The sequence below is a fragment of the Macaca mulatta genome, chromosome 1, assembly GCF_049350105.2.
Source record: "Macaca mulatta isolate MMU2019108-1 chromosome 1, T2T-MMU8v2.0, whole genome shotgun sequence".
In the NCBI taxonomy this organism is placed as follows: domain Eukaryota; kingdom Metazoa; phylum Chordata; class Mammalia; order Primates; family Cercopithecidae; genus Macaca; species Macaca mulatta.
In genome coordinates, this window is record NC_133406.1 from 2,320,036 (window position 1) to 2,335,131 (window position 15,096).

The 15,096-nt window shown below is 44.8% G+C and overlaps 1 protein-coding gene across 6 annotated transcripts in view; it reads right to left on the reverse strand.

The window, feature by feature from the left end:
* SCCPDH (saccharopine dehydrogenase (putative)) overlaps positions 1–6,297 on the reverse strand; it is a 52,831-nt gene extending 46,534 nt beyond the window's left edge. For all 6 annotated transcript variants that reach the window (XR_013415877.1, XM_028849097.2, XM_028849095.2 and 3 more), the window contains exons 1-2: positions 6,094–6,297; positions 3,752–3,864 (exon numbers count right to left, since the gene is read on the reverse strand). Coding sequence is in view for 5 of the 6 variants with exons in the window: in XM_028849097.2 (XP_028704930.2) it covers positions 3,752–3,864; positions 6,094–6,283 (303 nt within the window). In the remaining variant the exon portion in view is untranslated. The remainder of the gene's footprint in view (positions 1–3,751; positions 3,865–6,093) is intronic.
* Positions 6,298–15,096: the final 8,799 nt, after the last annotated feature.

Consider the following 15,096-nt stretch of genomic DNA (forward strand, 5'->3'; position numbering starts at 1 on the left):
CACTCAATCTTGCTTACAATAGGTTTTATTTAATGATTCTCCTTCTTATACTTTGTGTCTCACCAGTTTCCTCTCACACTGATTTACCTGCTACACAAAATTATTCTTATTGGGCTTATGTGCCTTTCCCTCCACTTATTCAACCTCTCACCTAGATGGATGCTCCTGCAGAAATCTACACTAACGATAGTGCATGGATGCCTGGAGCTACAGATGACCATTGCGCCACTTAACCAGGAGAAGAAGGCACTGCATTTAATGTTACCATAGGTTACAAACACCCACTCAGTGCCTTGGACATGCACCTGGTTGTATCCATCTAGAAACTCAAGTCTGGGCTGCTTATCTTCCGGAGAAATCAGCTACAGAGGAACTGGGACATTCGGTCTCTGGCCTCTCCCTTTCTCCTTTAAGACAAATGAAAGGGGGAGTAAGGGAAGATACCCCATACTTTCAATATAAACCTGCAGGAAAACCATGTCCTAAAAATGTTGAGGGCCCATCTAAAACTTTAATTTGGAAAGACTATGTTAACTCACATGCAGTAGTATTTAAAAATGACTCATATGGTTTAGAAATAGACTGGGCACCAAAGGGCTATTTAAAAAACCATTGCTCCTCTGGTAGAAAAGAATGCCTGGAGGCTACTTATTTTATTTCTTATGGGAGAACGAGAATCATCCTTCTACTTTGCATAGGAGATTCAGCTCATTCTTTCCCTTAAAATGGGAAGATAAAGGCATTATCACCCCAGGCTTCATATGATATTCCCCATTCTGAGCCCGAACTTTGGAAATTGGCTATTGCCATGTCTGGACTGCGACTACGGGAAGGGGAAACTCTTCTGTCTGTTGTCCCCGCTATCGTCCCCCTCCCTCCGTATCAATGTGGATTCAGACATTCTGCTTTGCTTACCTCCAACCTGACTGTTCCCATACAGAGCTGTGTTAAGCCTCCTTACATGCTGTGAGTGGGAAATATCAGAATTTGGACAAACAAACCGTCCAATGCATTAATTGTCATTTATACACTTGCATTAACTCCCGTTTTGACTCCAGGAAAAGTGTAATGTTGGTTCGAGCTCGAGAAGGAATCTGGATTCCAGTAACTTTGCCCAGACCTTGGGAATCTTCCTCCTCGATACGTTCAATTAATGAAGTGTTACAGAAAATTCTAAAAAGATCTAAGAGGTTTGTTTTCACTTTAATTACTGTGATCATGGACCTAATTACAGTCACTGCACTGGCCACCACTGCTTGAATGGCGTTACGTCAATCTATTCAAACAGCTCATTTTGTTAATGACTGGCAAGCCAATTCCACCCAAATGTAGAATCCTCAACAAGGCACTGATCAAAAACTGGCTAATCAAATTAATGATTTAAGACAGTCTGTTACGTGGCTTGGAGATCAGGCAGTGAGTCTCGAACACCGCATGCAAACGCAGTGTGACTGGAATGCCTCTGGGGCCCAGCTGTGAAATTTCTCTCTTTGTACTCTTTCTCTTTATTTCTCAGACCAGCCGACACTTACAGAAAATAGAAAAGAACCTATGTTGAAATATTGGGGGCTGGTTCCCCCGATAATAAAGTCTTTGAAAACTGTGTCCAATAGGAAGAGGACCAGTTTTTCCTTGGAACAAGAGATACGGCAGACTACAGGGTACGATGCGGATTGGCCGACAGGTAGGTAGGTAGATAGATCTGGTGGTAGGAAGATGAAGAAAGAAATTCTGTTATTAACCAGCTTCTATTTTCATAGTTAAAAAAAAAAAATCAGATAAGAACAAGGAAAGAGAGATGGGATACTAAAAGTGCATGGAAAACAAGGTTGTGAGCTACTTCAGAGAGCAGGAGAGAGAATTCCTGAGAATTCCTGAGCAGAGCTGCTGGAGGTGCTGAGCACCACACGAGGTTTGTAAACACATATTTGAAGGGTGATCAGTTAGCATGGGGATATACTTTTCTCCAGCCACATTGGGTTACTCACGTTCAGGTGAAGAGAAGGTAAACAGAATAACCAGGGCTGGGATTTTTCCAGAGTACTGAGGAGAAAACGGCAAGGGAGATGGATGAGGGCCTCCATTACAGAGTGGAGCAGTGGACCTCATGGATGGAATCTAAGCTAGTTAAGAATGAGATGAATCTAAATCCACAACATTTTTATTTAATAGCAATTCACAAACCCTTTTGCTCTCAATTAAAAAGTATTAATATTTTAGAAGTTTAATTTTTAAACATCTTGCCAACTGTGATGGCTTCTTCAGATCACTAAATGTCACCAACACTCACCTTGTTACACAGGCCAAAAGTCTGATGGCCTGTGACTTGACTTTTTCATACTCAGTACAACAGCAAAAGCTGTTCTCCTGGCCGGGCGCGGTGGCTCAAGCCTGTAATCCCAGCACTTTGCGAGGCCGAGACGGGCGAATCACGAGGTCAGGAGATCGAGACCATCCTGGCTAACATGGTGAAACCCCGTCTCTACTAAAAAAATACAAAAAACTAGCCAGGTGAGGTGGCGGGCGCCTGTAGTCCCAGCTACTCGGGAGGCTGAGGCAGGAGAATGGCGTGAACCCGGGAGGCGGAGCTTGCAGTGAGCTGAGATCCGGCCACTGCACTCCCGCCTGGATGACAGAGCCAGACTCCGTCTCAAAAAAAAAAAAAAAAAAAAAAAAAAAGCTGTTCTCCTTTGAAAATATACTCTGAACCTAACTACTTCTCAGCACCTCTACCACTACTACCCCAGGGCTTGTGCTTGGACCTTTCCATTGCTCATCCCTTGTTATCTATTTTTTCAATCAGAAGCCAAAGAACTTCAAATTTAAATCAGATGAAGCCCTTCCTTTCAACCATTCAACGCCTCTTGGTCACACTTGGAAGAAAAACCCACGTCCTGACCACGGCCGGTAAGATCCTACACAACCCAGCTCCTGGGTTTCCCTCTGATCCACTCTCCACCTCCTGCCCTGCCCAGCCACACTGGCCTCTGTCACACTCTTCCGTCTTGCCAAGCACACTTGCGTCTCAGGACCTTTGTGCCTGCTCTCCCTGGAAAAGTCTCTCCTCAAAAGTTCATGCAATTTGCTCTCATTTCATTCAGATCTTGGTTCATATGTCAATTCCTCACAGAAACCTTCCCTGACCATCTATCTAAAAACACCGACATGCCAACACCTTTTCTCCTTTCTCGGCTTCACTCTTCTTCAAAGCACTTTTCATTACCTCCTATTACAATCCTATTTTTCTGTCTTCCCCACAAGAATGTAATCTCCATGAGGGATTTTCTGTTTCGGTCACCATTGTGTCCCACGTGCCTGCAATAATGCATTTTACATACGGTAAGTATCAATAAATATTCATTCAATAAATGAGTCCTTTTTATTCTTTTTGTGCATTTAAAAAATATGTTTACCCAGTAATACAAGAATATAATTTATAAATAAAAAATATACCAGGGATACACACTGAAGGGGCAGACAGTAAAAAGGAAAGAAAATTCTGATAATCACAGATGTAACCAATCAACAAGCCAGTGCACATGCCCTAAGGATAGGGTCATAGAGAGCCTGTCAATCTCTCTCAGGAGACTTTGGTAATCTCCATTTGCTCCTCGCAAAAAGGAAAAACTCCCCATACGGGGTTAAGGCCTTCAACCAACAATTCTGTCCTCTGCCCTTATGTTCCTCTGGAATATTTTGCTAGAAATGAATGGATTGTTTGTTCTGATACAAAGAAGGGTTGATTACTTACTGGTCCTACGCAATTGAGGACAACTGTTGCCTGTTTAGCCATTTCATCAAGCGAGGCTGGATTAGCGATATCACAAATGATGATTCCAACTTCAGACGACAGTGTTGGTCTTCCTAAAATAAGAAACAAATGAAGTAAAGAAAATTCCGGTAGAGGATTACATCTTGCTTGTCTTCTTTTTATAGTAATCAGTGACCAGCAAATTACTAAATACACTGATATACTGAAAGCTAGCTCTCCCGTTTAGACAAAAGATAAAACTGTTTTTAATCAGGTAATAAAAAAGGAAAAGGTTATGAGGAAAACTGAGTTAACACTAAGCGTTACTAAAAACCTGATCTTTAAAAAAAAAATCTAATAAAAGCGTTGTGTAAATAACAACCCTGTGTAACACGACAATTTAACGATCAAGTTTAAATGCTGACCAGATAACTATCCAGATTTCCTCTCCAACAAGAAATTTATGTCATAAAAATAGTTTCTTGGCCAGGGGCAGCGGCTCAGCACTTTGGGAGGCCAAGGACTTCTCGAGCTCAGGAATTCCAGACCAGCTTGGGCAACATAGCAAGACCTTGTCTCTACTAAAAAAAAAAAAAGAAAAAAAAAATTATCTGACATGGTGGCATACGCCTGTAGTCCCAGCTACTCAGGAGGCTAAGGTGGCAGAATCACTCAGACACAGAGGTCGAGGCTGCAGCGAGCTGTGATCACGCCACTGCACTCCAGCCTGGGTAGCAGAATGACACCTTGTCTTTAAAAAAATAAAGTTCCTCATCAACTACTAAACAATCACTATGCATGATTTAGTTGTAGGTGATGGAGAGTCTCGGACTGTTAACATGAAAACCATTAGGGCCAGGTGTGGTGGCTCACGCCTGTAATCCCAGCACTTTGGCAGGCTGAGACGGGCAAATCAGGAGGTCAGCAGATCGAGACCATCCTGGCTAACACGGTGAAACCCCGTCTCTACTAAAAATACAAAAAATTATCCGGGCGTGGTGGCGGGCGCCTGTAGTCCCAGCTACTCGGCAGGCTGAGGCAGGAGAATGGCAAAAAAACAAAAAACAAACAAACAAAAAAAAATTAGAACTCTGAGGTGAAAAGCACACGCTACATAAACATACAGGCTCATAAGAAAATAATTGGAATTAACTGGCTCAACTAAGTGATGCAGGTTTCAATAGGTGAAGGTATATCCCCCACAATAAAACTGGATTTGGGCATTATATATGGTAAGTGACTAGGCTGTACCGGTACGATCTTGCCGAGCCGGAAAAAGAAATGGAAGCATATATTTTAATAGTGAAATTACTTCTCTTGGAAAAATAACGACCAAAAAGCTCTTTGGTCAGAATTACGTGTTGGTAGTATCAGCATCAAAAGCTGTGGGAGAGTCCAGCCTACGTGGTGTCTTCTGTACATAACCACGAACAAAAAGCACTCCGAGCAGGGCATTGTACGAAAGTAGATTAAACAGAAAGAATGTAGTATTTCCAGAACTCTAACGGGTGTCTGTGTAAGGGAAATCTACGGTGGGGAGTTAATAGCCAAATTTAAAGGCTACGGAGTCGTAAGTCAGATGTCTCCCCAGCCATGAAGGCAGCAGGATCCCTGCGTCTGTCTCCTCTCTGTCCCATCCTGCACCCCAGACTCGGGACAGGTCTCAGCAAGGACAAGGTCACTCAATAAATAGACGCTACCCGAATGCTTACAGAATCAATGAATATATGCTACCTGAATGCTTAGAATAAGTAAGCGTCTAAACCAGAAATACACACTTTTTATTCTCTGAAGAGGAAGGCTGCTGGAGTATTCTTACACACAGAAAAGAAACTAAAACAGAATAGCCACAAAGACACTGTCAATACAACTCTTAAGTTTGCTCTCCCGTCCTCAAAACACGAGGCAAAGGGAGACTACGATCTCCAAGAGACCAAAGCCCTCCCCTCCTCTCCGACCAAATATTAAGAAACCCGCAGACTCAACAGGTGCCCCTGCTGCGGGGCAGGATGAAGCAGAGAGAGGGCAACTCAAGTTCTTGGCCATTTCGCCGGGAGAACTCCCCAAACTGAGGCAGAAATGCAAATGCGGGAAACAGGAGGAAGTGTGTGTGTGTGTGTGTGTGTGTGTGTTCAGTGTATCCCTGGTGTATATACACACACACGTATATAGCTAAGGAGGTGGAACAAAGCTGTGGCAATACTTGAAACATCCCTCCCTCTCCTCTTCCTGTCCTCACGCAGGGCTCGGGGACACGCACCCCTGCGGAGAAACGCTGGTTTGGGGCGACGCGGGGTCCCCGGCCCAGCCACCGCGCAGCCCCGTCCCGCCCGCCCCTTTACCCAGCTTCAGGGCCGCCTTCTCCAGCACCCGCTGCAGCTTCTCCCGGGAGCGGCCCGCCACCGCCCAGGGCAGGCGGGAGCTCCGCTCCGGGTCCACCTGCTCCCGGGCCACCTCCTCGGTCACGAACTGGCCGGTGAAGCCAGAGGCGCCGAACACCACCAGGTGGAAAGGCCTCTGCTCGGTCGCCATGACGAGTCCACTGCGAGCCCAGGCCCGGGGCGCGCTGAGTCCACGGCGCCTGCGCCTCCGGCAGCGACCCCAGTACCCGGCGCAGCAACCGCCGCGTCGCCGCCGCCAGCGCCGCGCTCCCTTCACCCCGCGCGCGCCACCGCGCCAGGGCCGCGCCCAGGCCCACGCCGTCTGGCGCCGGAGCCGCAGAGCCGCTGCTTGCCCGGGTGGCCTCGGACGCGAGGCTTCCTTGGCCGTGGCTCTGGCTGCCAGTCCGCTTCCAAGCCTGGCAGGCGCCCACCGCGGCCCATAGTTCCCTCCTGCCGTTTTTCCCGCACGGCTCTGGCCGCCCCGCGCAGCGCATCTTCCCGCCCTGCTGGAAGCTGGAGGCGGCAGCCGTTTCTTCTTGTTGCACGTGGGCGTGGCGCAAAGAGAGTGCGAGAAAACCTGCCCGTGGCCCACGCCAAGAACCTTTGAGCTTCTTTACTTGCTTGCTTTTCTTCCTTTTTTTCCCTTTCTTTTTTCTTTTCTTTTTTTGAGACGGAGTCTCCCTCTGTCGCCCAGGCTGCACTGCGGTGGCGCGATCTCGGCTCACTGCAACTTCCGCCTCCCGGGTTCAAGCAATTCTCCTGCCTCAGGCTCCTGAGTAGCTGGGATTACAGGTTCGCGCCCCCACGCCTGGCTAATTTTTGTGTTTTTAGTAGAGATGGGGTTTCACCTTGTTGACCAGGCTGGTCTCAAACTCCTGACCTCAGGTGATCCAGCCACCTCGACCTCCCAAAGTGCTGGGATTACAGGCATGAGCCACTGCACCCAGCCCATTCCTGATTTTTAAAAACTCTCATTAAAATAGGAATAAATGGATGCTTTAAAAAATTATGAAATATATTAGTCTTGCAAAAAAGGTACAGCCAATAACAAATATGTGCCCTCAACACAGCTTAAGAAAAATATTCCAGATAGCGAGGTTTCCAGGTATTCATTCCTGAATACATTTCCTTTCCTGTCCCCGAGGTGGCCACTTGCCTGAATTCAGTGTTTATTATTCCTATTCCTATCTTTCTGCTTGTTATATATGTATTTATAAATATAGTACTGTTTTGCATATTTTGCATATTTTGTAAATGTTAATCCTGCAACTTTCTTATTTGGTCATGATGTCATGAACTTATTCCCAAATGATTCAGAATTTTAAAAAATGTCTGTGATACGTGTGTGGAGAGAGAGAGAAATACACCAAATTCTACAATGCTTTTGAACAATTTTGTATAGTGCTTTTGTACAATACAAAGAATGCTACAATAAAATTCTTGTGCATTTCTCCTGAAGCACCTGTGCGAAAGTATATCGAATATATGTCAGGAATGAAAATGGTTGGTGCTAGAATATTCACATTTGAGTTATCTCATTGCTCTTTAAAGCACACGCACTAATTTTCACTCTCAGCAGGATACTAGAATCCTCTTGCTTTACATCCTTGTCAGCACTTGGTATTCTCAAGCTTCATTCATGTCCATCTGGTGGGTATAAAGTAGTAAGCATTCAAGTATTTTACACACTTAACTATATACTAGGCACTAAGAATAAAGTACTGGGGATATGGCAACAAATAAAGCCCCTGCCCTCAAGAAGTTTACATTCTAGTGGAGTAAACAGTCGCTACAAAATAATCTTACAGAGCCGGGTACAGTGACACGCACCTTTGGTCCCAACCTGGTTGTTGGAGGTTATAGTGAGCTACACTCCAGCCTGGGTGACAAAGTGAGACATTGTCTCTTAAAAGAAAAAAAAAAAAAAGGCCAGGTGCAGTGGCTCAAGCCTGTAATCCCAGCACTTTGGGAGGCTGAGACGGGCGGATCATGAGGTCAGGAGATCGAGACCATCCTGGCTAACCTGGTGAAACCGGGTCTCTACTAAAAAATACAAAAAACTAGCCGGGCGAGGTGGCGGGCGCCTGTAGTCCCAGCTACTCGGGAGGCTGAGGCAGGAGAATGGCGCAAACCCGGGAGGCGGAGCTTGCAGTGAGCTGAAATCTGACCACTGCACTCCAGCCTGGGCGACAGTGCCAGACTTCATCTCAAAGAAAAGAAAAGAAAAGAAAAGAAACCCTAAAACTAAAAACTATATGTGTGTGTGTGTGTGTGTGTGTGTGTGTGTGTGTGTGTGTGTGTGTATTTTGGCAACAATGCTTGCCATGGTTTGGATGTTTGGCTCCCCCAAATCACATGTTGAAATGTCATCCCCAGCGCTGGAGATGGGGCCTGGTGGGAGATGTTTGGGTCATGGGGGTGGATCCCTCATGAATGGCTTGGTGCCATCCCCAGGATAATGAGTGAGTTCTCTCTGTATGAGTTCATACAAGAGCTGGTGGTTGAAAGAGCCTAACTCATCCTTCTCTCTCTCGCTCCCTCTCTCACCATGTGGTACATTAGCTCCACTTCACCTTCTGCCACCACTGGAAGCTTCCTGAGGCCTCACCAGAAGCACATGCTGACACTATGCTTTATGTACTTCCTGCAGAACCATGAGCCAAAATAAAACCTTTTTTCTTAATAAAGTAACCAGCCTCAGGCATTCTTTTATAGCAACGCAAAAATGGACTAACATAATGGTCATTGCAGCATTGCTTTGTAATAACAAAAAGTAGAAACAAATGCAATGTCCTTTATCAGAGGAATTATGAAATAAATCATTGTGTCCTATTCATTCCATAGGAACTGTACAGCTATAAAGAACGAAGTATGACTATTCAGGTGGTTCTAGGTAAAAAACACACAACAACAACAAAAAAGAATGAAGTTGGCTGGGCACAGAGACTCAACGCCTGTAATTCCAGCGCTTTGGGAGCCCAAGGCAGGAAGATCACGAGTCCAGAAGTTTGAGAGCAGCCTAGGCAATGTAGCAAGACCCCATCTCTTAAAAAAAAGTTTTTTATTTTATTTTATTTTAACTAGCTGGGTGTGGTGATGTGCCTCTGTAGTCCTAGCTACTTGGGAGGTTGAGGTGGGAAGATTCCTTGAGCCCAAGAGTTCCAGGTTATAGTAAATCATGATCACACTACTGCACTGCAGACTGGGCAACAGAGCAAGACTATGTCCCTAAAAAAAAAACTGTGTATAGTGACATGGAAAATTGTCCATATCTCCTAACATTACAAGAGTATATTTAAGACAAAAAAGATGTATGTATATGCACACAGAATGTTAAGAATACATTATAAATCTTAATAACTGTAAAATGCTTAGAAACATGTCTTACACATGGTAACTACTCAATAAATGTTAGCCATTGTTAACAGTAACAGTGATTATTACTGGGAAGTGGGTTTGTATAAATTATGCAAGAGAAAGGGGTTCATACTTTTTACCTTTCTATATTGTTCAAAATTTTTAAACAATTTATATGATAATTATTTGATAATTTGTAATCGTAAGTTTTTTAAAGGAGCAGGGGCTGATTTTCAGAAGGGCCCGAGGGGCGGCTGTGGGAATCGCATCCCACCATCTGCAGTTCTGACACTGAGGCCTGTTCCTGTTGCTTCCAGGGAACTTAATTTTTTTGTCCATCATAACACGCAACAATATGAATGAATCCCACAAACACTAATCCGAGCAGAAAGCCAAACAGAACGTCTATGTCATTTCTTTCATCTAAAGCTCAAAAGCAGGCAAAACCAACTTACTGTGACAAGAATCTTGGAACAATTTGCTTTTGTGTAGAGCAGTCCCAGGTCTGGCCCTTCTTGAAGTAATTCTTCATCTAAAGGAGTTCGAAGGAATTCATTTGCTCCAGGGGCCAGGAGACAGCTTAATTTCTGCACCAAGGTTAGTGCCAAGAAAAAGGGAAGACCCCCTCCTCCTCCAAAAGAAGACAAGGTTGGCTTGGGGACAGGCTGTTAACCATCACCGTCACAAAGCCAGAAGCCGGGTCTTCTGAAGCTCGAGAATGAAGGGTAGAACTAGGGGCAGGAGAAGAGAGAATAATACCTGCAACATCAGCTGTGACTGTTTCCTAGGTGACAAAGATCCTCTCCTCAACCAAGCTCTAATCAGGTGACAAAGATCCTCTCCTCCAACAAACTCTAGCCAGGTGACAAAGATCATCTCCTCGACCAAGCTCTAGCCAGGTGACAAAAATCCTCTTGTGTCTGGAATTGGTTCCTTCCAGCAAGTTCTTGGTCTCACTGACTTCAAGAATGAAGCTGCAGACCCTCGCGGTGAGAAAGTTCTTACAGATGGTGTGTCCAGAGTTTGTTCCTTCAGATGTTCAGATGTGTCTGGAGTTTATTCCTTCTAGTGGGTTCGTGGTCTTGCTGACTTCAGGAGTGAAGCCGCAGACCTTCACAGTGAGTGTTGCACCTCTTAAAGGTGGCGCCTCCAGAGTTGTTCGCTCCTCCTGGTGGGTTCGTGGTCTCGCTGGCTTCAGGTGTGAAGTTGCAGACCTTCATGGTGAGTGTTACAGCTCATAAAGGTAGTGCACACCCAATGAGTGAGCAGCAGCAAGATTCACTGTGAAGATCAAAAGAACAAAGATTCCACAGCACGGAAGATGACCCAAGCAGGTTGCTGGGGCTGGCTTGGGTGGCCAGCTTTTATTCCCTTATTTGGCCCCGCCCACATCCTGCTGATTGGTCCATTTCACAGAGCTCTGATTAGTCCATTTTACAGAGTGCTGATTGTTCCATTTTACAGAGCACTGATTGGTCCGTTTTTACAGAGTGCTGATTGGTGCATTTACAAACCTTTAGCTAGACACAGAGTGCTGATTGGTGCATTTTTACAGAGTGCTTATTGGTGTGTTTACAAACCTTTAGCTAGACACAGAGCACTGATTGGTACATTTACAATCCTTTAGCTAGAGAGAAAAGTCCTCCAAGTCCCCTACCAATTAGTTAGACACAGAGTGCTGATTGGTGCATTTACAAACCTTATCTAGACACAGAGCACTGATTGGTGCATTTACAATCTTTTAGCTAAACAGAAAAATTCTCCAAGTCCCCACCCTACCCAGAAGCCCAGTCGGCTTCACCTGTCACTCTCCTCAACCAAGCTCTAGTCAGGTGACAAAGATCCTCTCCACAACCAAGCTCTAGCCAGGCTCCTCTGAGCCCGGTTATGCACGAGTCTCATCCTTGGCCTGTAAAGACTTGAACAAACAGTAATGCAGTTTCTAACAGCTCAAGGCCCCTTTGCCGGCATGACCCTACCCCTATTCTTCACATAGCTGCCTGAGAGAAAGCTCAAGCCTGCCCCAAGAATTTGCTGCTTGTTCTAGCCAACACCTGAAGACAGAGCTGCTGTCACCCAGCCTCTTTGGGGGGCTAGGTGCCTAGCTTCCAAAAGCACCAGTGAGTTAGCAAACCCAGAGAAGTTTCACGGGGATCGAGTCCCCCAGTGTAGTTTGAATGCCTGTCCCCTCCAAATCTCATGTTGAAATGTGATCCCCAGTGTTGGAGGTGGGGCCTAGTGGGAGGCGGTTGTGTGTCCAGAATTGGTTCCTTCTGGTGGGTTCTTTGTCTCGCTGACTTCAAGAATGAAGCCGCAGATGCTTGTGGTGAGTGTTACAGTTCTTAGAGATAGTGTGTCTGGAGTTTGTTCCTTCAGATGTTCAGATGTGTCCAGAGTTTCTTCCTTCTGGTGGGTTCGTGGTCTTGCTGACTTCAGGAGCAAAGTCACAGACCTTCGCAGTGAATGTTACAGCTCTTAAAGGTGGCACGTCCAGAGTTGTTTGTTCCTTCTGGTAGGTTCATGGTCTCGCTGACTTCACGAGTGAGGCTGCAGACCTTTGCAGTGGGTGTTACCACTCAAAAAGGTAGTGTGAACCCAAAGAGTGAGCAGCAGCAAGATTTATTGTGAAGAGCAAAAGAACAAAGCTTCCACAGCGCATGGAAGGGGACCCTAGCGGGTTGCCACTGCTGGCTTGGGTGGCCAGCTTTTATTCCCTTATTTGGCCCCGCCCACATCCTGCTGATTGGTCTGTTCTTACAGAGTGCTGATTGGTGCATTTACAAACCTTTAGCTAGACACGGAGCCCGGATTGGTGCATTTTTAGAGTGCTGATTGGTGCATTTACAAACATTTAGCTAGATCCAGAGCACTGATTGGTGCATTTACAATCCTTTAGCTGGAGAGAAAAGTTCTCCAAGTCCCCACCCGACCCAGAGGCCCAGCCGGCTTCACCTCTCAGTTGGGTCACGGAAGCAAATCCTTCGTGAATGGCCTGGTGCCATCCCCATAGTAATAAGTGAGTTCTCACTCTATTAGTTCATGCAAGAGCTACTTGTTTAAGACAGCCAGGCATTGCCTCCTCTCTGTCTTGCCCCCACTCTCTCCATGTGACGTGCCTGCCCCCTCTTCACCTTCTGCCATGATGGTAAGCTTCCTGAGGTCCTCACCAGATGCGGCACCATGCTTCTCATACAGCCTGCAGAACCATGAGTCAAATAAACCTCTTTTCTTGATAAATTACCTGGTCTCAGGTATTCCTTTATAGCAACATAGAATGGGCTAATTTACCGCCCCCCCACTTCTGCTTTTTGTAATTTTTTTGTTTCCCTGACTCTCCTGAGCCCTCACTTACCCTTGCCTCTTCCCTCATTCTTCCTTTAAAATGCCTAGTCACCTCCAATTGGGTTCAGAAGTTGAGTTCAGTTCATGCTAGACTCTTTTCACATTGCATTAGTGTATAACTGATTATCTGTCCTTCCACCTTGTTTATCTTTGACATAGGAAATCAGAAGAAGACAAATAAAGGAACACCCAGGTAGTCCAAAAGTCCATTTGAAGCTGAAAGTGAGAAGGAAGCTGAACTTGCCACGCTTAGGAAGCGGTTTGGCAGCTGTGGCTAAATGTGAAGGGAAGAAGTCATGGGGAGTCATCTATGAAAACTCATGTTTTTTTTTTGTTTGTTTGTTTGTTTGCAACTTTTGATTACCTGCATTATTTGCTGATCTCTAGTGGATAATAAAAAGAAACAAAAGGCAAGGAAAGTAACTAACCCAATTCAGAAATTCCATCATATATTGCCACATTTTATTTTATTATTACCATTATTTTTTGAGACAGGGTCTCACTCTGTCACCCAAACTGGAGTGCAGTGGCACTGTCACAGCTCACTGCAGCCTCAACATCAGGGCTCAAGCGATCCTCCACCTCAGCCTCCTGAGTAGCTGAAACCTTAGGTGCTCACCATCATGCCCGGCTAATTTTCAAATTATTTGTAAAGACGAAGCCTCACTGTGTTGCCAGGCTGGTCTCGACCTCTTGGCCTCAAATAATCTGCCTACCTCAGGCTCCCAAACTGCTGGGATTACAGGTGTGAGCTACCATGCTCGACCAGCTGCCACATTTTGGAACATGTTGTGGTCTCAGCATACTGAAAGTTGTACAGTAGTACAACACAGCCCTACCTCCCAATACCTGGTCCTTCTACCAACCTCTGCACATCATGCTGGAATGATGCAGTGAAAAGGAGTTAGTCCAGGCTGACCTTTTAGGTATGCAACATAAACTAAGTGCTTTTATTGTCAATTAAGGCAGCTACTTCTATTTTTTTTTCCTTCTTTTCCCTTCTAGGTATCATTTTTTCCTTTTTTCTACTATTAAACTAAAAATCTATTTGTCATTAAAAGTTCTTTATGCAAATCCTCAGAAGTCTAGGGCTTTATTATTTTTAATGTTTTTATTTTTAATAAAGGAGGCATCCAATGGTGAAGATCACTCATACCACCTTTATGAAAGCCAACTGTGAAATTTTCAGCACCGTTGGAAATCAGACATGGTTTACAGCCATGGCTGGATTTACACCAGGGCTCTGGCATGCTCTACAAATCGTGTTTCTCCCCACAGAGAGTGGATTGTTAAATACTTATCAGCAAACTAGAGGAAGGAGGGAAGGAGGGAAGGAGGGAGGGAGGGAGAAGGAAAGAGAGAAATCAAGGACTTTGTAGAAATCAGAAACTTGCAAAAATCTCTTTTATTTTTTATTTTTATTTTTTGGTATGGAGTCTTGCTCTGGTGCCCAGGCTTGAGTGCAGTAGTGCAATTTCATCTCACTGCAACCTCTGCCTCCCGGGTTCAAGCAATTTTCATGTTTCAGCTGCCCAAATAGCTGGGATTACAGGTGCACACCATGACGCATGGCTAAGTTTTGTATTTTTAATAGAGACGGGGTTTCACCATGTTGGCCAGGCTGGTCTTGAACGCCTGACCTCAAGTGATCCACCTGCCTTGGCCTCCCAAAGTGCTGGGATTTCAGGCGTGAGCCACCATTCCCTCCAAAAAATCTCTTTTAAAAAATTAAAAATTGATTTAATAGAGTAGGGAATCTATTCTTCCTGATTCCCCCCTATCAGTGATTAATTTTGGTACAGCTAAGTTACTCAGCTTCTGGTTTCTTGGTTTCCTTGTGAGTAAAAAGATAATAGGGCCTGATGACAAGAGCCTGTTTTATAAAAATCTAACAAAGCATGTGTATACTTAAGCAGTAATAATATTCACTTGTGAAATTAACGTACATCATGATATAAGTGGTATAATTTGGTCAGGCAATACCATCTTCAAATAATGACCTGAAGAATCATAAATCATCTTTCCCAATTTACTTCTTTCTAAATTTAAAAAAAATGTAAGGACATGATCCTGTGAAGCAAGATTTAATTTACTCTTCCAATATGCACAAAAATTTACCAGAAATATCTCAAAAGACTTTGTCTTCACCAAGCAATGTGACCTTCCTGCCAAGGCCCAAGGGAGGCCAGCACACATCCACAGAGTATTGTATTGATGTTTTTATGCTGCTTTCTTTAATTTTCAATGAGCATGATAGTTTTGAAA